Genomic DNA, 22,127 nt, shown 5'->3' with positions numbered 1-22,127 from the left:
GTATGTCTGTGGGCCCTTCTTCTCCAATTCAAATAATCCTGAAAAAAAGATCCAAGAGAAATATCCATGACATCACTGAACAATTGTGAGTGCAGGTCAAAGAATTGCACACCATCCTACTTCATTTCACAATATTCAATTTATTGATTACAACAGGGAAATATAAGAAATGTCCACCATTATCAAACTAGCATAGAAAAAGTTTTGGTCACTATTTACAAAAATCCCACACAGACTTTCAAGAAAAGGTAAGAATTCATCTTCTGATGATGGGGGACATTCATTATAAATCTATGAGGGGAATTCCATATATTTGGACTCTATGAATTTTCAGCATCCCTGAAGTGCTACTGACATCATTAAAAAAAAGGATAAACAACACAGGCAGGTATGTATGGCATTCAATTCAAGGCTGTGGGTACATGGGTCTATTCTCTTAGTGAAACAGACATTGCCAGCTGTATGTGCACACATTCAGGCATTGCTAGCACAACGAGACTAATCTTGAATAGGGGTGTTCCAATTCTGGCTACCAAAAAAATCACCAGTGCCTTCTCTCTAAATGACCTGACAAAGACAAGTGAGGGGAGAAATTAAATTCCAATAACTAAAAAAATAAAACAAATATCCTAATCCCAACTAAACCCATGGTTAACATATCCCATTCCCACCCAAGACGTCAGCTTAGAAAACAGGGGAACGGAAGCTTAAAACAACACAAGGTGAAAGGGGCTGTGAAAGGAGACGCTCTAGTCTTCGTCGTCGTCATCATCATCTCCATCATCATCTCCATCATCATCTGGCTCTCTTTTCCTTTTCTGTCCCCGGTCCTCATCTGTGCAAAAATATTTTAATGTTTAAATGGAGATCCATGGACAAATAGCAGATAATCAGTATTTATACAATAATCAAACAATTTGCCTCTAATGTTTTCTACTCACCATCGTCATCTTCATCGTCCAACTCATCCTCTTCCTCCTGAAGCAAGAAATTATCATAAACACCATGTTAAAAATAGTTTACACTTTTACAGTTGGAAAAGATCTCGATATAGATGTCTATGTGTTTTCAACTCATTAAAAGTGACTGTCCTTTCTCAATTTTGTAAGGCTGAAAAAGGCTTGTGTAGCCACCCTCCCAGGACTCCACAACTAGGCGAGTTCCAGTTGGAGATGGAAGCCTGGTGAATGAGGCAAAGCTATGTGCAGTACAAGTACGCCTAAAAGGCAAAATTTTCCAGTCTCACTCACCTCTCCGCTTAAGTCATCATCCTCTTCTCCTCCCTCCTCCTCCTCTACTTCCTCCTCATCTTCCTCCTCACCTGGGGCAGCATCCTCATCATAGTCTTCCTCGTCTACCCCTTTAAAAGAATAAGAGAAGATTGGGAACACTCACACTCAGTCTCTCATATACTTATGATTTAGACAATCCCACCTTTTTCATTGCCAAAGAATCACATCACAATGGGCACATGTCAACACAGTACTCGGCATACCATCCTCATCCTCGTCCTCATCATCGTCCAGGCCTGTGTATCCCTCGGCGTCAGAGTCGGGAGCCTCCTTGTCATCTTTGTCATAGCCGTCCAAGTAGGTTAGCTGGGGCAGCAGCTTGAACACATTGTCTCGGTACTCCCCCAGATTTGTTACCTCACAGTTGAACAAGTCTAAACTCTTTAGGTTGTCTAGTTTTTTCTACAAAGAAAGAAAGAAAGAGCGAACAATGAGACAGTGGGTTGATGAATAACCACAATATTTTATTATCTGGTCACTTTCTGGTTTCCTCTTTCCTCAGTTCCCAGAGTCCCCGGCTCACCAGAGGTTCAATGGTGCTGAGGTCTTTGATCTTATTTCCACTGAGGTTGAGGTTTGTGAGGTTCGGACATCTCTCCGCCAACACTTCCAGACCGCCTGAGATCCTGTTATCACTGAGCTCCAGCTGAAAGAGCAGAGACACGTATGGGCTAAATCACATTGTGCTAGGTTGAAAATTAAACGGTTTTGCAGCACGTCACTGCAAGTCTTCCCTTCATCTTTTATCTTACCTTTTTTAATTTCTTCAGCTTGGGCAAGTTTGCAACTGATGTTAAGCCCACATTGATTGTACTTAAGAATTCCAGTTCTTCAAATTCATCTGTGAGACCCTCTATTTTTCCTTCATTTGAGCGGCAGTTGTCAAGAACAAGTTCTATCATCTGGAAGAAAGAAGACATTTTGAGGAAAAATTAGTTTACATCATGACGACAAAGGCTTCCAAATTGATCTGAAATAGCCTAACGTAAAACAATATTCCTATAAGCAACCCGTGGGAGTAGAGCGAGTGGAACTAGAGACCGGTTTTAGCTACGGCTGAAACAGGGGTTGAATATCCGAATATGTAGGCTATTTGATTCTGTTAAATACCATCATTATGCATTATGTAACCTAAGAGCAATTCGGCGTCAATTGCAGCCCATTACACAGTTATGAGTTCTAAATATATTCTTAGACGTTTGTTGGATTCAAGACATGTGGTCCCACATCGTGTGCCCTGCACAACACCAAATGATCTCGCGCCTACTTCTGACACAATGTCGCACGGTATTCCGATTTTGCAACAAACAAATGTATCAATCGGGTTCGCAAAAGATACTCAATAGACAAAATGGCCGACAGCGGAAATATTGTGTGGAATATACATCTAATGTAGGTATCATTTACAATCGTGTTGTGTAGGGAGAATTGTCTGACTTTAGGTGATTTAATTGTGTGCGGGGTGGGGGTGGAGAAGAAATACTGTGGCTGGCTCCGTTGAGTTGGAGGAGGGGGCGTAATCCTGCTCGTTCACTCGACGTTTTGTGTTGGGACATAACATGCGTCTATTAACATTAAACACAAGGTCAACCATAAATGCTCGACGGTGCATTCATCGATGTAAATGCAGACTTCGAGGGTAAATTCTAGAAATAGTCTGAACCGCTGAAACAGCTGTGAAGTCTTTGCCTTTGTTGTTAGCTGGGGCTAACGTTACACGAGTCGTCGACAAAGGCAGCCTGGCTAACTAGACATAACTGATAAAATGGCGACGAACAGGCTGAGGCTAGCTAGCAGCCCAACATTACTAAACTCAACATGAAGGCATTTTTGTTGAAAGAGTCGACATAATGACACGTGGTGTTAAAATATTTGTCAAGACGAACAATTGTTGGTCAAGACTAGTTTAAAAACGACGGTCTTTTTCCACAGAGCGCGCAGCATATTAACCGTGGTGAAGCAGCCTATATGGAGACGTGTTGACGATGTGCGGTCTGAGCAGAGCGCGGTCTGTTTCGCTCGAGCGTAAATTGAGTGCCCCAGACCGATGGGGGTCTGTAGTGTTGATCTGCACCAGCGTGGCGATTTAAAAGATAATCGCAAACCATATAATACAAATGCGTGTTAATTTTATGAAAAACAACTTTCCGAACTATGCTAAGCAACCTCTTCTGTTACTAGAGCATAGCTACATCATGACTCCCGGACGGTGCACGGTAGTGTTACAATCCATGTGCGTAACATTCGATTTAAGTGCAAATGAAAACATCACGATACGAGCTGTCATGAAGAGTAACTAGCTATGTTTGAAAACAGACAAGAAAATAGCATTTAAGTCTGAACAATAACAGCGGCTTGGTCTCAGGCTATCAAGAACAAGATATCCGAAAGCAATATGATTCAGGCTATTATATTGGAAATCACAGACCTTTGCAAATTTAAGATGGAAAGACTATTTCTAGTGTGAGCCTACAGTTTATATCTAAAGAGCGCGATCACATGTTAAATAGCCTAGTACACCCATGTTTACAGGCAAGTTTAACTCCGCATCAAAATCGCTTTGGCATGGTGATGAGTTCTGCACTCTTGACTTAGCAAGGTTCACCAAGTTGCTTATCCTCAAATCTCACATTACCCCCCATCAATATTATTTGCCTAAAAGTATACAAATAAGTCAATTGCAGCATACAGTCGCCCGACTCTGTATGAATTGAGCATAAGTGCGCCTCGAACCCGAATCAAGTGTAGCCTATTTACGTTCGTCTACTTCAACGATGATACACTAGCAGCACTTTAAATAAGAAAGGAACACATAGTGTTTTAGGATGCTCTTACGTCTGAAGGAGGTCGGTTCCGCAGCTCTAGATGAATTCTTTTTTTCATGTCCATTTTTAAGTCTGATAAGCTATTCCAATTTATGAACCAAAGAACAGTTCAACATGTAAAGCTCTATCCACACAGCTACCGCCTTGGACACTATTCACTCTAACTTGATAAGTAAGGGGCGGGATTGCGAATTTATTGTCGTCACTGTAAACCAATCACTACATTCATAGCAGATACAAAAAACATTTTTGTACGCCCATCCTTAATTCTGAGCCAATCACAAAATAAGGCGGGGTTTAGTGATCGTTTGGCTGAAGCAGTGGGGTAGTAGCCGTAGAATATAATAGCTTATTCGAGTGAAAATCATCGTGACTTTCACAACCAAGGCAAAAGTGTTAGCCTACTACCTATTCTGTGCATAATTGTGTCCAAAGGAATTTATACCGAAGTTGGTATCTTGCATCAGACTATTGTCTTAATGAAAGGAGAGTGGAGTACAAACAAAAAGTTCACTATCCTCTGAACTAGGCTATAAAATACCAGCCGGACTACTCGACCATCGCGTCTGTTTACCATTCTACTGTGCAAAAGTCCAATGGGTCTTTAAGGCCAAACACGGACAATGTTTCAGCATTCAGTGCAGCTGCTTTTATTTGTAAAAAGAAAGAAACGCGCAGAACGTTACTTGTTACAGATAAACTGTTACGAAAACGTTACGAAAACGTTAGTGTCCGTGATCACATGACTTTATCTGTGATAAAAATTAAACGTTGGACTATAGCCTAGGCCTACGTCTTTTTATCAAATGGACACATGTTAGAGAGCGATCAAATGTAAAAACGGTGTATGGGTGGGTAGGGATGATAACACCCAAGTTTTCAACATATCTCCACTTTCATTAGTCTAGATGCACGACCGACGTCATTGCTAAGATAAACAACATATTTGGGCATTGCGACAAATTCTCCTCCCATGAGCGAGATTGACAAGAACCTCCACAAACAACCAGGCGGATTCTCCATATCCTTCCCCTTCCAGCGCCGAGACCTACCAATGGAAACACTACAACAACTCTCCACTTCCTTTCCCTAGCCTACTGAATCTGCATTCCGACGACGCTGAAGAAAATGTCATCTGACCTTCCAATCGCCATTTTGTCTGCAACATAGGCTACACGATGCCTTGAAATAAAAAATAAACAAGAAATTATAGCTTGAAATGGGAAGTAAATTAATCCACATTACCTATCATTCTGGCCATTGATGTGTTGCGCTGCCGCTTTTAGAGGCGCGGACACTGAACAGCAACTGCATGACATTTTCATGTCAAGACCGACTTGGTGTGCTGACTTGAAACCCCACCGCATTGCAAGGCACTGCTCGTTTCAATGTCATAAAATTTATGGAATAATGACGATACATAAGAGCCATAGCAGCGAAATACCGTCTTCGGCTGCCGTTGTGAACAGTTTCCAGCCCGCGTCTGCAGGTTTTATTGAGAGCCATTGAACGGTCTCCTTGCGCAGAGAGCACCACTTTCCGCTGGGTGTGTTTCATCGCTGTCTTTTCAGCGAGTTTTGCTAACGTTACACTATGCAACTGCAGCTGTCGGAGTAGCAGAATGCGTCCACTTGAGTGCGCAGTGTAGCCTACGCAGGGCACGGCCCGTGGGATGCACGCACCTGTCCACTTCTTTACGACCATATTGGCTATACGGGCAGTGGCGTGCCCAACAACAATGGCCAAGCGACGAAATTTTGTTACTCTACAAATTAAGCAATTCAGCAGTTGCTGTATTGTGTTGGCCCTGTACGCCCAAAGATACGGCATCCACTATTGTCCTCTCTTGATACCGTTTTGGATGTGCTATCATCACCCCTGACAACGTCCAAATCAAGCAAATTGATTCCCTCAACCTAATCCCGTGAAACCTGTCAACACTGTGGCCTATTTTCAATATCAATGCACTGAATTATGAAACGAATGAGGAGACCCATCATGTAGGCTACAGTAGCCTACTAAAGGCCAAGGTAGGCAATCCATGTATGCCTACATTGTAGCAGTCTAGTCTTAATTTACCCATGCCATTCTTTAGAGGCCTACTTTGTTCCAATCGGGGTCTCATAATCAATCTTGATTCACTTGACTTCTCTGCAGTGAGTATTGCAGGCAGCTACACAACAGTGTCACCATCTAGCGGCCAAAAGTATCATTACAGTACCATCCAATACAGTTTCCCATTGTCTAATGGAAAATATTACTTCAGTAAAGTGGATGGAATCCATTGTTTAAGTTGTGGTGATAAAACACACAGAAACATTCAGATCTCAGTACTATTAGAGTCCCATGGCATAATTTGAGCAAAAAAAAAAATCTGATTAATATCATAACATTAAATGCAAGTTTACTTTCCCCAGTCCAAAATCCAAACCTGTATGTGAGAACTGTGTGTACTCAGAAAACTAGGCCGACCAACCCAAGTCCTAAACATTGAGCACCGAGGCCTGTGGTTCTAAAGCATCTCAGTGGGGAGTGGGATGTCAAACACAGCTGCTGGTCGTGAGGACAGCCTCTCCCCACCTCCACCCTCCGCAGCCTGTCTGACAACCTGGGGAGGTTAGCCTCAGCTGACCAAGGAGAGCGGGAGAAGTTCCAGCCTGAAGTGACTGATTAGATCAGGAAGAGTATTGACTCATTACAGCGCTCTAGGTAAGGCCGACCTGCTAACCTATGACGAATGTTTTTTTATTGATGGCATGAAGCTAAACAAAATATAACGTAGCATCTCAGAAAAGTAGTGCTTGTCGGTTATTAAGGTACTTAGTTATTAAATGGTAATACTAATGGCATACATGATATAGGCACAATGGATAATGTAGGCCTAGGTACTGTGAAGTCTTTGTAAAAACTCACCACCTCAACAGTGACTCAGAATTAACTTTAGTCCTGAGGATCACTGTAATGTGCTGTTCACATAATGAGAACTCTACCACCTTTTCCCCAAAGTACTGGGGGCTAATTCAGTGTAACCCACTATCAGAGGTTCTGATTGAACATTGCAAAGTTACTTTGGAATGACACAGCCAGAGTTTGTTTGGCAAATAGATACCTTCATAGGCTTACAGTAAGCCTGTTCTATGAATTGTACATTAGAAAAAAATTGTGCTAGGCTACATACTGTACAACCATTTGTAATAGTAGTATAGGTTCTTGTTCTTCTTCTGTTATAAATGTTTATATATAGTGCTTTTTCAGTGTTTTGTACTGTGCCCTAACAGTCTATACTGTGTCCTCTACTCAGGAAATATTTACAGTCTACTTCTAGACTATAGCCAAACAGTCTACCTATTAGGCTATAGCCCAACAGTCTACCTACAGTCCTAGGCTATAGCCTAACAGTATGAGATAGTGAGAGGTTGTGAGTGTTAATAAGAGGTACTGCAGGTCCAAATTATATCACCCAGTTCCTGCTTCCCCTCTTTGCAACTGACATCTCCTTGGCAACATCAGGCAATGTTGTATTCTTTATATAGATCTCTCTCATTCTCATAGACCCCCTAGTAGGTTATTTCAGGTGTTTATGATGGCTGGATATGAGTGTTTGCGCCTCTGATGTACACAGCAGCGACTAGCAACCATCTTTGGCTGCCGAGCAACATAGCACCTTAGTCGACGTCTGTTTTGTCTGAATATCGAGTGCACAGCACCTGGAGAAGCGAGGGTGTTGAATGGGAAGATACGACAACAGCATATTTCAATCTGCCTTTGCAATAAGAATGAGCACAATGTAAAAAGGTGACAGTTAGGAAGGCTAGTGGCAAAGTCATGTTTCTTTCTCAAACAAAGCGACTGCTCCACCCATCACTGTGCTTATGCTTCCATATGCTGGAAATAGTTTATCAGATGGCTCAGTTGGTCGCAGTGTCGCAACACCGGGGTTAAAGGTTCAATTCTTGTAAGGTCGACAACATGTGCAGTCGCCTATATTAGGCGATGTGTTCCGTAGCCTATGTCCATGCACATCGCGACCTGAATAAGCCAACCATCAAAAAAGAACGCCCATTCCACAAGTACTGGAACTGGTAGATTATGAAGATACCCGAACACATCAAATCAAAATGTATTTATAGAGCACGTTTAAAACGACAGCAGTCGACCAAAGTGCTGTACAAAGGTGGGTCCTAGGTAAAAACATAACAACAAATTCTCAGTAAAACAAGGAAATAACAGCAAAACAATACATTGAACATGCGCCAGGGAGAAAAGGTAGGTGTTTAGGGAGAAAAACTCAAGGGTCGGGGAGGAACACATTAAAGATACAATATTTCCACCAGCATGTTCTTTGCTACAGTACTTCACTTCAGCATGTATTTCTTCATGGGCCCACACAGCGCTCTCTTATGTATTGAACTCCTAAGGCGTGGTAGACGTCGCGGCCCGCCGGCCAGACACCATGAGCCTGGATGAGGACGCCCGCTGGCTGGAGTGGGTCACCAAGCAGTTTGAGAGTATCGCCGGTGACCACAAAGAGATAAACCTTGACGAGTTTAAAACCGCTCTCAAAGTCAAGGAGGTGAGTAAAGATATTTGCAGAAGGCACACTGGCCGTCAGTGAGTCACTTTTCATTTAGGGTGTGTCCTACTGTTTATGAAATTAAACAGACAGTTGAGAGATGTGGGAGTGGACATTATTATTATGGTGTGCACTGCCGCCTGGGTCCTGGGTTCGATTCCTGCCAGGGGCGCTGTTGGCACTGGGGACAAATTCTCCCCGAGCCCTGTCTGTTCTCAGCTGGGTTATCTCCTGGGCCTTTCTCCGTATGGAGTTTGCATGTTCTCCCTGTGCTTACATTCAGGGTTCCGTCCACAAAGAACCCCAATATAAAAAATAATATGCAGATCAAGAACAGATCGCTCTACTGTCCTGTCCCTGAACAAGACAGGACATGAGCACTTGGATTGGTCCCCGGACACTGTACGGGCTGCCCACTGCTCCTGGCTTCCTTTGGAGGAAGAATGCACGTGTGTGTGTGTGTGTGTGTGTGTGTGTGTGTGTGTCATTGCCGTAAGACGATTAATAAATGACTTTACTATTACACTGTGTGTGGGACTCAGGGTTTACATGCAAAAGCAGGACAGAATGGGACAAGTCATGTATAGTCATGGCAGTATCCAGCATTCCTTCTCATGAGCCTGAGTCTGAGAGGTGTTAAGGTCAGCGGTGTTGCAGTCTTTCTCATGAACCTGAGAGGTGTTAAGGTTAGTGGTGTTGTGCAGTCTTTCTCATGAGCCTGAGTCTGAGAGGTGTTAAGGTCAGCGGTGTTGTGCAGTCTTTCTCATGAGCCTGAGTCTGAGAGGTGTTAAGGTCAGTGGTGTTGTGCAGTCTTTCTCATGAACCTGAGTCTGAGGTGTTAAGGTCAGCGGTGTTGTGCAGTCTTTCTCATGAGCCTGAGTCTGAGGTGTTAAGGTCAGCGGTGTTGTGCAGTCTTTCTCATGAACCTGAGTCTGAGGTGTTAAGGTCAGCGGTGTTGTGCAGTCTTTCTTCGCAGAGCGGTTCTTTGCCCTGTTTGACTCTGACGGCAGCAGCTCCATCAGTCTGGACGAGCTGCTGAAGGCTCTGGACCTGCTCATCCACGGCAGCGAGACGGACAAGCTCCGATTCCTCTTCCAGGTCTACGATGTGGACGGTAGGTCTGACGCCAACCCGGGGTGGGGGGCGAGGGTGTAAGATATAGCAAGCATTGAAATCGCAAAGCGAAGAGACCCCCCCCCCCACCAAATATTCACTTCATGAGCCTGTCAGGTGAGAGGTTGTAGATTTAAAGTCACACCCTCACGTCACCACTTTAGGTAGCGGCTCCATTGATCCAGACGAGCTGCGTACGGTGCTCAAGTCGTGCCTGCGCGAGAGCGCCATCTCCCTGCCGGAGGAGAAGCTGGACGACCTGACCCTGGCGCTATTCGAGTCGGCCGACAAGGACAACAGCGGCTCCATCACCTTCGAGGAGCTCAAGGCCGAGCTGGAGAACTTCCCTGAGGTCATGGAGAACCTCACCATCAGGTGTGGGCATACACACACAAACACACACACGTACATTTACATACTGTATCTTTAAAGAGGTGCTTTACTCTATCAAGTTCTTGCCTACCAAATAAATAATTTTTTATAAAAAATATTTTAAAATCATATGCATTGTGGATTGATGGAAAACATATCATACATACATTTTGAGTAAATTGTTCCTTTAAAGGCACAACTCTTTCATTTGAGAGTCAAACTCAATCAACACAAATCTTCAGATAAACTCACAGTACACATTCTCGACTGCACATGCATATAACCACGACGACTCAAATGTACCCGAAATAAAGCGTATCACTGTATTTCTGGAATCTCATTACTCAAGCGCCATGTCAGACAAAAACTGTGCCTACCGCAGAGGAAGTCATATCTGCCAGCCTGTTTTGTCGCCTTTCTAGCTCCCATCTCACCCCTGCCGTTCCCTGTCCTGTCCCCCTCCACCCCCCCCCCCCCCCCCCTCTGTCCTGTCCCCCTCCAACCCCCCCAGTGCCGCCAACTGGCTCAAACCTCCTGACCTGGAGCAGAGGAAGAGGAAGGCCCCGCGCTACCTGACGCCAGCCTACTGGCACAACAACAGTCGCAAGCTCTTCTTCCTGTGCGGCTACGCATGCCTCAACCTGCTGCTCTTTGCCCAGGCCGTGCTGAGGCACACCCACGGCAGCGCCTTCTTCATGGTGGCCAAGGGCTGCGGACAGTGCCTCAACTTCAACTGCACCTTCATCATTGTGAGGGAGGGAGGGAGGGAGCAGGGGGGGGAGGGGGTTGGCGGTGGGACCTTTAAACGTAATCATGCAAAGTCAATATTTACCGTGTCCATGTTACAGTACAGTGCAAAGGGGCTTGAATCCTTTAGTACCCCCATATAGGCTATATTACACCAAAGCTTGAATCAATACTAAATTTAAATATATTTTGTATGTGTGTGTATCCATGACTCATATTTGTGTGTGTGCATTTCTGTATGATTCGTGTGCATGTGTGTGTGTGTGCGTGTGTGTGGTCAGGTCCTGATGCTGCGTCGCTGTATGACCTGGCTGAGGGCTACCTGGGTGGTTCGGGTTCTCCCTCTGGACCAGAGCATCCTGCTGCATCAGATCGTGGGCTACGGCATCTTCTCCTTCACCATGATCCACACCACTGCCCACGTCATCAACTTTAGTACGGATGTACAGGAGTATACTATCAATAGAATGGAACTACAGGCAGATAATTACAGCATTTATGACTGTAATTCTTAACCTGTGTTAATACTACTAGGTCATAGTGAGTCCATTTTCATTGAAAACATTTTCAAAAATGATTGGAACCTTGTAACAAAAATCACACCCAGGTAAATGCAGGTTTATGAGCAATCTCTACTGCCCTCTGCTGGTGTGCAACAGTATTGGCTAGTCCCGTTTGGTCCAATCTCATTCTACGAACGGACACACGTCACCTACTGTATAGAAGTGGCTGCACAGCTTAGCAATGAAGTGATGCTATAAGCGCACTTACTGAATGTTTGTTTCAACACTGACCAAGATACTGACCTCACGCAGCCATATTGAACTCCTCTCTCTCTCTCCTCCATCAGTCCACTTATCTCAGAGCAGCAGCTATAGCCTGTGGGAGTACCTGTTCACCACGCGGCCCGGGATTGGCTGGGTGAAGGGCACCGCCTCCGTCACCGGCATGGTGCTGCAGGTCCTTATCTGTCTCATGGTGGTGTGCTCCAGCACCTTCTTACGACGCAGCGGACATTTTGAAGTAGGTGCAAAAAAAAAAAAGGAGACAAAATAGCCGTGCCCAGAATATTTGTTTATGGCAGAACTCTACAGTACGATGAGTCCAATAGTAACAAGGGAAGGCCTGGTTAGTCTTCGCCACAGCATCTCCCTGTTTCCATGTACCCCCAGGTGTTCTACTGGTCCCATCTCTCCTATGTCTGGGTGTGGGCTCTGCTGGTGGTCCACTGTGCCAACTTCTGGAAGTGGCTCGTGGTGCCAGGGGCGGCCTTCGTCCTGGAGAAGCTGGTGGGCATCGCTGTGTCTCACATGAGTGGGCTCTACATCGTAGAGGTCAACCTTCTGCCGTCCAAGGTGCATGTTTACGATATTATACGCGCTGTCAGTTATTCACTGACTCCATTTGTGTGCACTTTTTTACTCCTTTTAAACAGGAACTCTCTTTCACTTCTGTTTTATTGGTTAGCATTGTACATTTTTGAATCAGCTGAACTGGTTCCGTTTTTTTGTGTTTTTTTGCACTATACATTAGAGTTAAAAGCATTTCACTTTTACAATGAATGGTCCAGCTGTCTGATATTTGTATACTGTCTTTGGGGTCTTTCATTTGCAGGTCACTCACCTGGTGATCAATCGACCTCAGTTCTTCCACTTCAAACCCGGGGATTACATCTACATCAACGTTCCAGACATCGCCAAGTATGAGTGGCACCCCTTCACTATCAGCAGCGCCCCGGAACAGGCAGGCATGTGAACTCCTCACGGAACCATGAGTTCCAGGCCCCTGTTCACACCTGGTCTTCACACCTGGTCCTCAGACAACTTCCTGGTCCACAGACCATTCTTCTTATTTGGCTACACATTTGAAAAGAGGATCTTGAAGTATTCTTTCGGTATCCATGCCTCCTTATTCATTTTTCTACAATTAGAGGTGTACAGTATAAAGGCAGCACCTCCAATATAATAAATAACAATAATAATTCATTTTATTTATAAAGCACTTTTCATTGTGAAAAAATCTCAAAGTGATGAAACAATCACAGTCATAAAAAAAAAAACAATAATATATATATATATATATATATATAAATATATATATATATATAAAATATATACACATTACATACAAAACACTTCTCTAATATGCTTTCTTTTTGCCCTCACAGATACTCTCTGGCTGCACATTCGCTCCATGGGCCAGTGGACCAACCGTCTGTTTGAGTACTTCAGACAGCCAGAGAGCCAGGCTGTCAGCACCAAGAGACTCAGCGCCAACCTGAGGAACAGACAACACCAGAAGACGGCCCAGGTTGTGTGTGACTGAACACACACACACACACGAACGAGTAGTCTTAACACACACACATGCATACAAAAGTAGTCAAACACACACACACACACACACGATGCTAATTGCACACACATTCTCTCTCCATCATTTTTCCCTGTCTGTCACCCACTGGTTCATTCTCATACTCAGACTCAGCAAATGTGCCTGAGAAAATCACCAGAGGACTCTTGCACGCCAATTCTGGAACTGTGCAAATGCTTCATCTGAAGTTCTCATGCAGACCTAGCCCGGCGTCGCAGACCCCGCGTTCAAATTCAGCGAACATAGCGAACGTTTGCGAACATTAGTGAAATATTTTCCGTTAGGTGTTCGCCACAAATGTTTTCTAACAGAAGCGAACAGTCTGGAGAGGTAGTTCGCCAGTAACAGAACGAGGATCACAATGGACCCAGGCTTGTAGCCTAACGGTATTTTGGAACATTGTTGCGTTTATGCAAACTATTTGGAACGTTCATTAAAAGCCATTCAAATGTGATCGTTTGGAGAAAACATGTTTGCGACGAACGTTCGCCTCTGTCAGCTGAATTTGAACGCAGACCTGGCCTGTCTGACTGATTCGATTCCTTCAGGAGGAGCTGTTTACGTCCACAAGCTGCAGTGGAACTGTGGCCTCCAATGAGGATGATGCCATAGAACTGACCATGTACCGGCAGAACAGGACTAAACCAGGACCACGACCAGGACCAGTACACGAGCCAGGACCGCAGGGGCCAGAGTCCCAGCAGGACCAGCTGGGTCAGGCAGAGAGAGGAGAAGGCCCCCTGGTCAGAGAGGTAGGGCTGGTAATGAGAGCCCGGGGCCTGAGGGGTTCTCTTGGATGTGCTGACGTTGATGTTAGTGGATGTGATGATGAATGTGATCACTCTGATTCTCCTCTCAACCTACAGATCTCAGCAAAGCCCAGTGAAAACCACAGGTTCAGCAACGTGAAGGTAAGTTGTTCTCCATTATGTCACCAGAATGTACAGTGCATTTTGTTATGCCTTATTACAAAATATTTTTTTTTGCTGTTAGCAAACGTTTGCGGCGAACACAAAGCTAACGGAAAATAGTTCGCAAACGTTCGCTATGTTCGCTGAATTTGAACGCACCCCTGGCCAATACCATCCCTACGGTGAAGCATGGTGGTGGCAGCATCATGCTGTGGGGATGTTTTTCAGTGACAGGAACTAGGAGACTAATTAGGATAGAGGGAAAGATGAACAGAGCAAAGTACAGAGAGATCCTTGATGAAAACCTGCTCCAGGTGTTCCAAGCTTGTAGCGTCTTAACCAAGAAGACTTGAGGCTGTAATCGCTGCCAACAGTGCCTCAACCAAGTACTGAGTAAAGAGTCTGAATACTTACAGTATGTGATATTTCTTCTTTTTTTTTTTTAAATAGATTTGCAAAAATTTCTAAAAAACTTTTTTTACTTTGTCATTATGGGGTATTGTGTGTAGAATTTTGAGGGGGAAAATGAATTTAATCAATTTTGGAATAGGGCTGTAACATAACAAAATGTGGAAAAAGTGAAGGGGTGTGAGTACTTTCCGGATGCACTGTATGTGCTAACCGTTACATCGCTGGCACAGTTACATGCCAACATAACTGTTTCAGAAAGGTTCTTTTTACATTTGATTGTCTGAATATTCACATGAAATATATGAATATATAATAAAATAATTATTCAAATGTATAATTTGCATATAGATAAATGCCCGTCAAATGTGTCTGTGTGTCAGTGCTATGTGGATGGGCCGTACGGAACCCCTACCAGGCAGATCTTTGCATCTGAACATGCTATCCTCATCGGTGCCGGCATCGGGATCACGCCGTTCGCCTCCATCCTGCAGAGCATCATGTACCGGTAGGGCATCGAAGACCACGACAGCGTAGAGAATCCACAACCAGCCACCCAATGAAAATAGACACCTGATCTTGGCTGTTTATGAAAACGACATACAGAAGAAAGGCAAAAATCTCATAGTGATGAATGATTAGCTAACACCACCGCAAACTGATTCAAAACTGAAACTGCTACTTTTCGCTCGTGCAAACATTTGCATTCTGCTAGATATCGCATGAGGAAACAGAACTGCCCCAACTGCGGCTACTCCTGGTGTGAGAACATCAAGAACAGCGAGATGAAACTGAGGAAGGTAAGAGACCTCTCTGGCCAAGAGCTCCAGTGAACGTCGGGTTTCATCAACGTTCTGTATGGTGAACGACGTTGGAAGTCCTAGGATCTTGTTCAGCCTCTTGTTCTCTCTGTTGCAGGTTGACTTCATCTGGATAAACCGCGACCAGAAGTCCTTCGAGTGGTTTGTCAGTCTGCTGACCAAGCTGGAAATGGACCAGGCTGACGAGGAGCCAGAGGGTCAGAGAGATGGATGGAGAGATAGACTATAGCTTTAAAACATTGGTATCTTCAGTGTTCTGATGAAATCCGTACTGAATGTCTCCCTCTTTTCTTGGTCTTGATCCAAATTAGTCTTTTTTGCCTGTGTGTATCTTCAGGCCGCTTCTTGGAGATGCACATGTACATGACCTCAGCCCTGAGTAAGAATGACATGAAAGCCATCGGCCTGCAGATGGCGCTAGACCTTCTGGCCAAGAAGGAGAAGAGGGATTCCATCACTGGCCTGCGCACGCGCACCCAGCCTGGAAGGCCAGAGTGGGGGAAGGTGAGGATCTAAATATAGACACTTGGGGGCGAATTCACTAAAGGATTGCGCAGCTTTTCCTGACGCAAAGCCTGTGCAAATAAGTCAAAAATTATGTTTGCTATTCACAAAGCCCTCGCAAAGGGTGAAATACGGTGTTAACTGCGTTGCGTTCGTCATTGCGTTGCTCTGCGCCGGTGTTATTAGCTCATATTTAAATTAGGTAATATGGGCGGAGAATGTTCCCCTTTCTATGCAAATGAACATTATTGCAAAACCCGCCCAATTCACAAAGATCGGCGCAAATTGCCTCACGCAGTCAAAGTGAAATTAATACCGTTTTCAGAGACGTGGTGGTATTTAAGCGCAAGGGGTGTGTCGCGGCCAGCCTGTCCGCTGATCATGGCAGCAGTGATTGTTGCGAGGCGAAGGCATCGCAATGCCAGGCATGTTGTTCGTGAGAGAATATTTAGAAGAAGGTCACTTTTTGATTTAACACTAGAACCACCGCGGTAACTGTTTGGACACCAGAGCGCGCAGCTCTTCAGCCAACTGGAGGATGAAGTCGCGTCTGGGGAGGCTCAGTTGACTTTGCGTCTCTCCACCCGTCCCCAGTGAGTCCAAGCTCCCCCAATGAATATAATAGCCTACATAGCACGAAACTGTGCGTATAATAGTCTATACGCGAAACTGCGCATTCCCTATAGCTGTTCATTGAACGGCTGGGGGGCGATATAGGTATAAATAAATAAATAAAACCATAGCCTACACAATATTTGTTTTATTTGAATGGTCTTGAAAATATTTTGCTTTTGTATCATAGGTGACGGCAGGTATCATCTTCAGCCATGGATGATGACTCCCGTGCGTAATCCTTCCAACGTTGGAGAGGCGGTGTACAACCGGGCTCACATCAGGACGCGCGGTGTGATTGAGTGCACATTTGGAATCCTGAAAAGCCGTTTAGATGCCTAGATCGTACCGGTGGGGCAATGTTATACACTCCCCCAAAAGTATGCCAGATCATCGTGCTGCAACTTGCATAACATAAAATGACAATTTTTCCTTTGTTCGTCTTTTCAAATCATTCCACCTCCGTTTGCAGTCTTCCGCGTTTACACACACAAATGGCACTGACTGAATTAAACCCCAAATATGATTTTTTGCTGCAGTCGTGATATTTTTTGCGGAGAGCTGTGAGACATGTTTTGAACCTCGTCCGTGAGGCCTTCAAGTTCGCTGTCTGGAAATCGTATCTTTCTTTTTCTGTCTGCATATCGTCCAATGATATGCATACGTTGTATGCGCTGTATGCGCAGTATTTATAGTCATTTCCTATATCAGCAGCAAATTGCACTCAGCCGCAAACACCGAATGGGCGTGTTTGCGCTGGGATATTATTAGCGCAATGTCTTTAGTGAATAGGTTTTTAAAACGGAGCACATAGCGGGCGCAACTGACGCGCAATATTATGGTGCAATTAGCGGGCGCAATTTGCTTTAGTGAATTCGCCCCTTGATGTGCCTCTCACTCATCTCAATAAACCTATCGATCAACTCATTTTGTTTCATGTTAAGTTTAATGAATTGGTGAAAGATGTACAGTGGACTACCGGGGAGGGTGCGTCTATTTCATTTATTGTCCGGCGCATATTTGATTGAGACCTTATTAATTGAGACACGTCTTAATCAGCTTCATTGAACTTGTCTGCCTGTTTTTTGTTTTGTTTTTTGTTTTATCCCAGGTGTTCCAGAAAGTGGCAGAGGAGAAGAAAGGGAAGGTACATGTGTTCTACTGTGGCTCTCCAGCTCTAGCTAAGATAATCAAGGCCCAGTGTGAGCGCTTCAGCTTCAAATTCTACAAGGAGAACTTCTGAGGGGGGGCTGTCTCTTCCAGCTCCACATCTCAGCCTCAATTACAGTTTTTTGTACTGGCTGACGCTTGTGTCTTAAACGACCAGATCCGATTCACATCTGTGTAATGATCGCTTCAAACTCTTCTAAACTGCACTATGCCATGATATACCTTTTACCCTACCCTTTTCTGTGTGTGTGTGCATGTGAGTGCATGCGCTGGTGTGTATGGGTGTATACGCACATATAGATGTGCATGCTTATCAATAAAGTCCTTCCTTTTCATTGTGGTCTAGAACTGTAATGCCTGCTGTTAATTGTGCCTGTCACATTTTTGCATTCCAAAAGAATGTTATTTTCTCACTACTGTCCACTTAGGAACTAGGCACTGACTAGCATGTAGTCCTTTGCTTACTCTATTTAAAGAAAAATAGAGATTGAGATATTGCTGTGATTTCCAATGGGTCGGATGTACAGATGTAATGTTTCTGATTAAATGTCCTTAGAAAGTTAGAATAGAAGATACAGTATTATGCACTTTGGTAGAGTAAATGTTGGTAAGAAACCAGAGATTATTGTATTCCAACCTGGCTGAGAAGCCATGGAACTGAATGGCATTACTGATGAGAATTCTACAAGTGGGGAAAATATCAAGTAATAGACAGTATTGTGATTCTATGTTGGGGAATAAGTATCTTATTAACATTGATTTGTTTCTTTCTGTGCAATGTTGGTAATCTATCCAAATATTATTTCTTTAGCTAGTAGTTATGGTAGGTGGGTAGGTAGTAGCCTACTGTATTGATACCCGTGGAGAAATTATGTTGTTACAGCACATTCAATACTAAAGTATAAATAAAATACACATTTACAGATTACTACTGTAGCAAGAAATCCAAATATAGGCTACAAGAGTGTAACAAAAAATAAACAAGTGGTTAATTGCCTAGGTTGTGCATAGGTTATGGTAGGCTATTGTAAATGTATTAGTTTGATAAATCCTTGTTAGTTTATACTATGAGAAAAAATGTAGTTTTTGTAAAAGTGCCACTATTTGAGTATCATAATGTAAAATGTTGTGACAGTACAAAACATTCTTCAAAACTTAGTGAATTGAGAATTAAACTTGAATCTGCCACAATGAATGTCTAGTTTCCTGCACTTGATTATATAGGCTATGGGGAGATATTTCAATGTATCTCTATCACCTAGCAACCACAACCAGCACCATGTTGGAAGAAGCCAATTTCTGTGTGATTTTCCCATGAACAAAATAAAATCACACCCAGGTGGTGAAGTAAGTGGTGTGCAGTTTTATGAGCAATCTCTACTGTCCTCTAGTGCTATAAGTGGCTTCACGTACGTTTTATTCATAGTTTTTGTCCAATAGAGTAGTGAGGTCTGGTCTGTGTTCAAATTCAGTAAACATGGCAAATGTTCACGAACGTTTGCAAACTATTTTAAACTAAGCTTAGCTTTGTCTTCACTGCAAATGTTTGCAAACATAAGCAAACTGTCTGAAAAGGTATTTTGCAGTGAACAAAAATAGATGGACTGAGGGAAATGTAATTTATGATTGAATGAATTGAATAACGGAGGCCTTTTTACTTCTAACTGAAATTAGTCTGTACTAGCGGGACTACATCCAAAATATATCATCCAGAAAATCATCGTTGATCACACAAGGGCTCTCTGTTCAAACATAACCGTTCAAAGATAACATGTTCACCACAAACGTTCGCCTTTTTTCGCTGAATTTTAATGCAGCCCTGATCTCTGAGGTCACTTTGTAAAAGTGCAAAGCTAATTTAAAAGTTGCTGCCATTTGATTCAAGGTTGTAAAGATTAATTGGATTCTGAAAATAAGGTAGGTTATGTGTTTAACAGAGTATGTTTTGTTCTAAAAGTTAAAACATCATTGAAGATGGGTTTTGTGAATCTTGAAGCCTTTAGTTGGTTCTGAGGTTGATGTTGCTAGTGATATAGCCTACTAAACATTTTTGAAACTGGACTACATGAGTCAAATGTCTTTCTGACTTGTCACCATTTTACTGGGATTTTGCATGTGAAAATTGCGTTTGTTGTAGCTACAGGTAAATCAGTCCATGGAAAAATGATTTAGCTAAGGCAGCTTTGTGTTTACAGTATGTGTGCACAGTATTTATTCAGTTTGGGTAATCTCACATCCTCTAGTGCTAGCTCAGGTTATGAAAAACATGGTGGCCATTTGACTGTTGTAGTCCATCCTATTTTAAGATTAGCACCCGAGGATCCTCTACACTGTTGGTGCTATCTTTCAATTCACTTGTAATAGATTAATTTGTAATAGATGTAGTGATACGTTGAATTTTGAATTGTTTTGAAATTTGCTTTCAGAGCAGTGATGCTGTGTTGCCGTCTCATGTTAACCCCACTGAGGGTGTCCTTCCATAGCGTGTGCTGGACATGCTGATTGTGATGACGCCACCGCTATCAGTGCCTGTAAACAGAATTGACCATGATGGAAATGTACTAGTTTACATATCTGGGTATATAGGTAGTAAGGTTGTCGAAAAGTATAGTCATTGTGAAGAGTGCAACATTTTGACCACAGATGTCCCTGATGATCCACGGTACACATTTCTGAGTTACAAACAGTACGCTGATCTCAACCTAGGAGAAAGGCCTTAAAGTGCCCAGCATGACATAGCTTTATCTAATCACAGCCCTGGAAAATAACTTTCGAAAAAGCATCACCTCAGTTATACACACTGATTGCTTGGGGGGGAGTTACAATGAGGGAAATAATTATTTGATCCCCTGCTGATTTTGTATGTTTGCCCAATGACAAAGAAATTATCACTCTATTATTTTAATGGTAGGTTTATTTTAACAGTGAGTGACAGAATAACATCAAAAAAATCCAGAAAAACACATTTCGAACAAGTAATACATTGATTTCCATTTGATCGCATGAAATAAGTATTTGATCCCCTATCAACCAGCAAGATTTCTGGCTCCCACAGACTGGTTAAGTCTATGAGGCACACAAATTAGTCCTCTCCCTTGAAGAGAGTGCTTCTAATCTCAGCGCGTTACCTGTATAAAAGACACCTATCAACAGAAGCAATCAATCAATCAGATTCCAAACTTTCCACCATCGCAAATGGAAGAAACACAAAATAACTGTCAATCTCCCTCGGTCTGGGGCTCCGCTCCAGTGGAGTGGCCTAGCCAGTCTCCAGACTTTAATCCAATAGAAAATCTGTGGAGGGAGTTGAAGCTTTGAGTTGCCAAACGTCAGCCTCGAAACCTTAATGACTTGGAGAGGATCTGCAAAGAGGAGTGGGACAAAATCCCTCCTGAGATGTATGCAAACCTGGCGGCCAACTACTAGAAACGACTGACCTCTGTGATTGCCAACAAGGGTTTTGCCAAGTACTGTCATGTTTTGCAAAGGGGTCAAATACTTATTTCACTCATTAAAATGCAAATCAATGTAACGTTTTTGTGATGTTATTCTATCTCTCCAGTCCAAAATGGCTGCGGCCCGGCTCAGTTCCTGGGCGTTTTGGTTCCATAGCAGAATGAAAGGAGTGTACCCTCTTGGCATTCCATACTCTTTGGTACCGTTGCACACCAACATTAGGAGGCAGGCAGTAGGAAAGCAGAACACCGGCTCAGACACACGGAGGTATAATATAATGCCCAGACAGCACTAGAAGTATAAATATCACAGCGTAGATATTTACACCATAGGAATCGTGGGAAACAAACACATATTTTGAGATATGTCTGTGTAGCTTAAAAAGGTAGGAGTCGTGACAAGTTAGTCGAAATGAGTATGAGTTTGAAATTACCAACTGCCGCTAGTGGAGCTCTCCACCATCTGTGTGAATGGGGAGCCCTTCAAACAACACTGAATATTTCAAAAACTAAATGACATCGCTTTGATATTTGAATGTGAGTGAAAGCATTAAAATCAGACCTTTTTGGTGTATACTGAAATATGTGAAAGTACTGTGAAAATTGTAAGAGTATTGGCAGTTTGCAAAATGTGTGGATATTTTCAAATCAGCCACTTCCACCAACTGAACATTCCATCGTTCATTTCAATAGTGGTGAGGTAATGTCATCATTTTGTAGGCTAAAAAGTTAGCAAACCCCTATGAGAAAAATGAATGGGATTCATGAAAAATGCAGAAAATATCTGTTTAGCAGAGACTCCCAGAATAGAGTACATTTTTTTCTTAAAGTTCACATAAATGAAGATGGATTTTGTGAATTTCAAAGCCCTTTGGCTCTGAGGTCGATGTTAAGTCATAATTGTCAAGACATGCCACTCCTCTCACTTGATATCATGGATAGCTGGTCCTG

General features: G+C 43.3%; 2 protein-coding genes across 3 annotated transcripts; one reads left to right on the top strand and one right to left on the bottom strand.

Moving 5' to 3' along the window:
• Positions 1–5,644, bottom strand: LOC311319284 (acidic leucine-rich nuclear phosphoprotein 32 family member D-like). Of its 2 annotated transcripts, none has more exons than XM_084450786.1 (7): positions 5,363–5,644; positions 2,045–2,194; positions 1,816–1,938; positions 1,496–1,694; positions 1,251–1,360; positions 942–978; positions 1–835 (listed from the first exon to the last, which is right to left on the bottom strand). In XM_084450786.1, exons 2-7 carry the CDS (start codon positions 2,192–2,194, stop codon positions 750–752), a joined length of 705 nt encoding a protein of 234 aa, XP_084306912.1. In that variant the 5' UTR covers positions 5,363–5,644; the 3' UTR covers positions 1–749. The 2 variants fall into 2 exon arrangements, with proteins under 2 accessions (XP_084306912.1, XP_084306911.1); XM_084450785.1 differs by lacking the exon at positions 5,363–5,644 and adding an exon at positions 4,128–4,267.
• Positions 5,645–8,570: 2,926 nt separating this feature from the next.
• nox5 (NADPH oxidase, EF-hand calcium binding domain 5) lies at positions 8,571–17,794 on the top strand (the record flags this gene model as incomplete). The annotated part of the gene is made up of 16 exons (XM_084450856.1): positions 8,571–8,690; positions 9,654–9,804; positions 9,968–10,178; positions 10,687–10,924; positions 11,204–11,357; positions 11,773–11,945; positions 12,095–12,277; positions 12,537–12,669; positions 13,090–13,232; positions 13,844–14,047; positions 14,162–14,206; positions 14,998–15,122; positions 15,330–15,414; positions 15,533–15,632; positions 15,773–15,939; positions 17,663–17,794. The coding sequence occupies 16 exons, from the start codon at positions 8,571–8,573 to the stop codon at positions 17,792–17,794; spliced, it is 2,364 nt and encodes a 787-aa protein (XP_084306982.1).
• Positions 17,795–22,127: the final 4,333 nt, after the last annotated feature.

Source organism: Borostomias antarcticus, assembly GCF_949987555.1.
Source record: "Borostomias antarcticus genome assembly, chromosome: 16".
Taxonomy (NCBI): domain Eukaryota; kingdom Metazoa; phylum Chordata; class Actinopteri; order Stomiiformes; family Stomiidae; genus Borostomias; species Borostomias antarcticus.
This window is presented reverse-complemented; position numbering and strand designations above follow the sequence as displayed.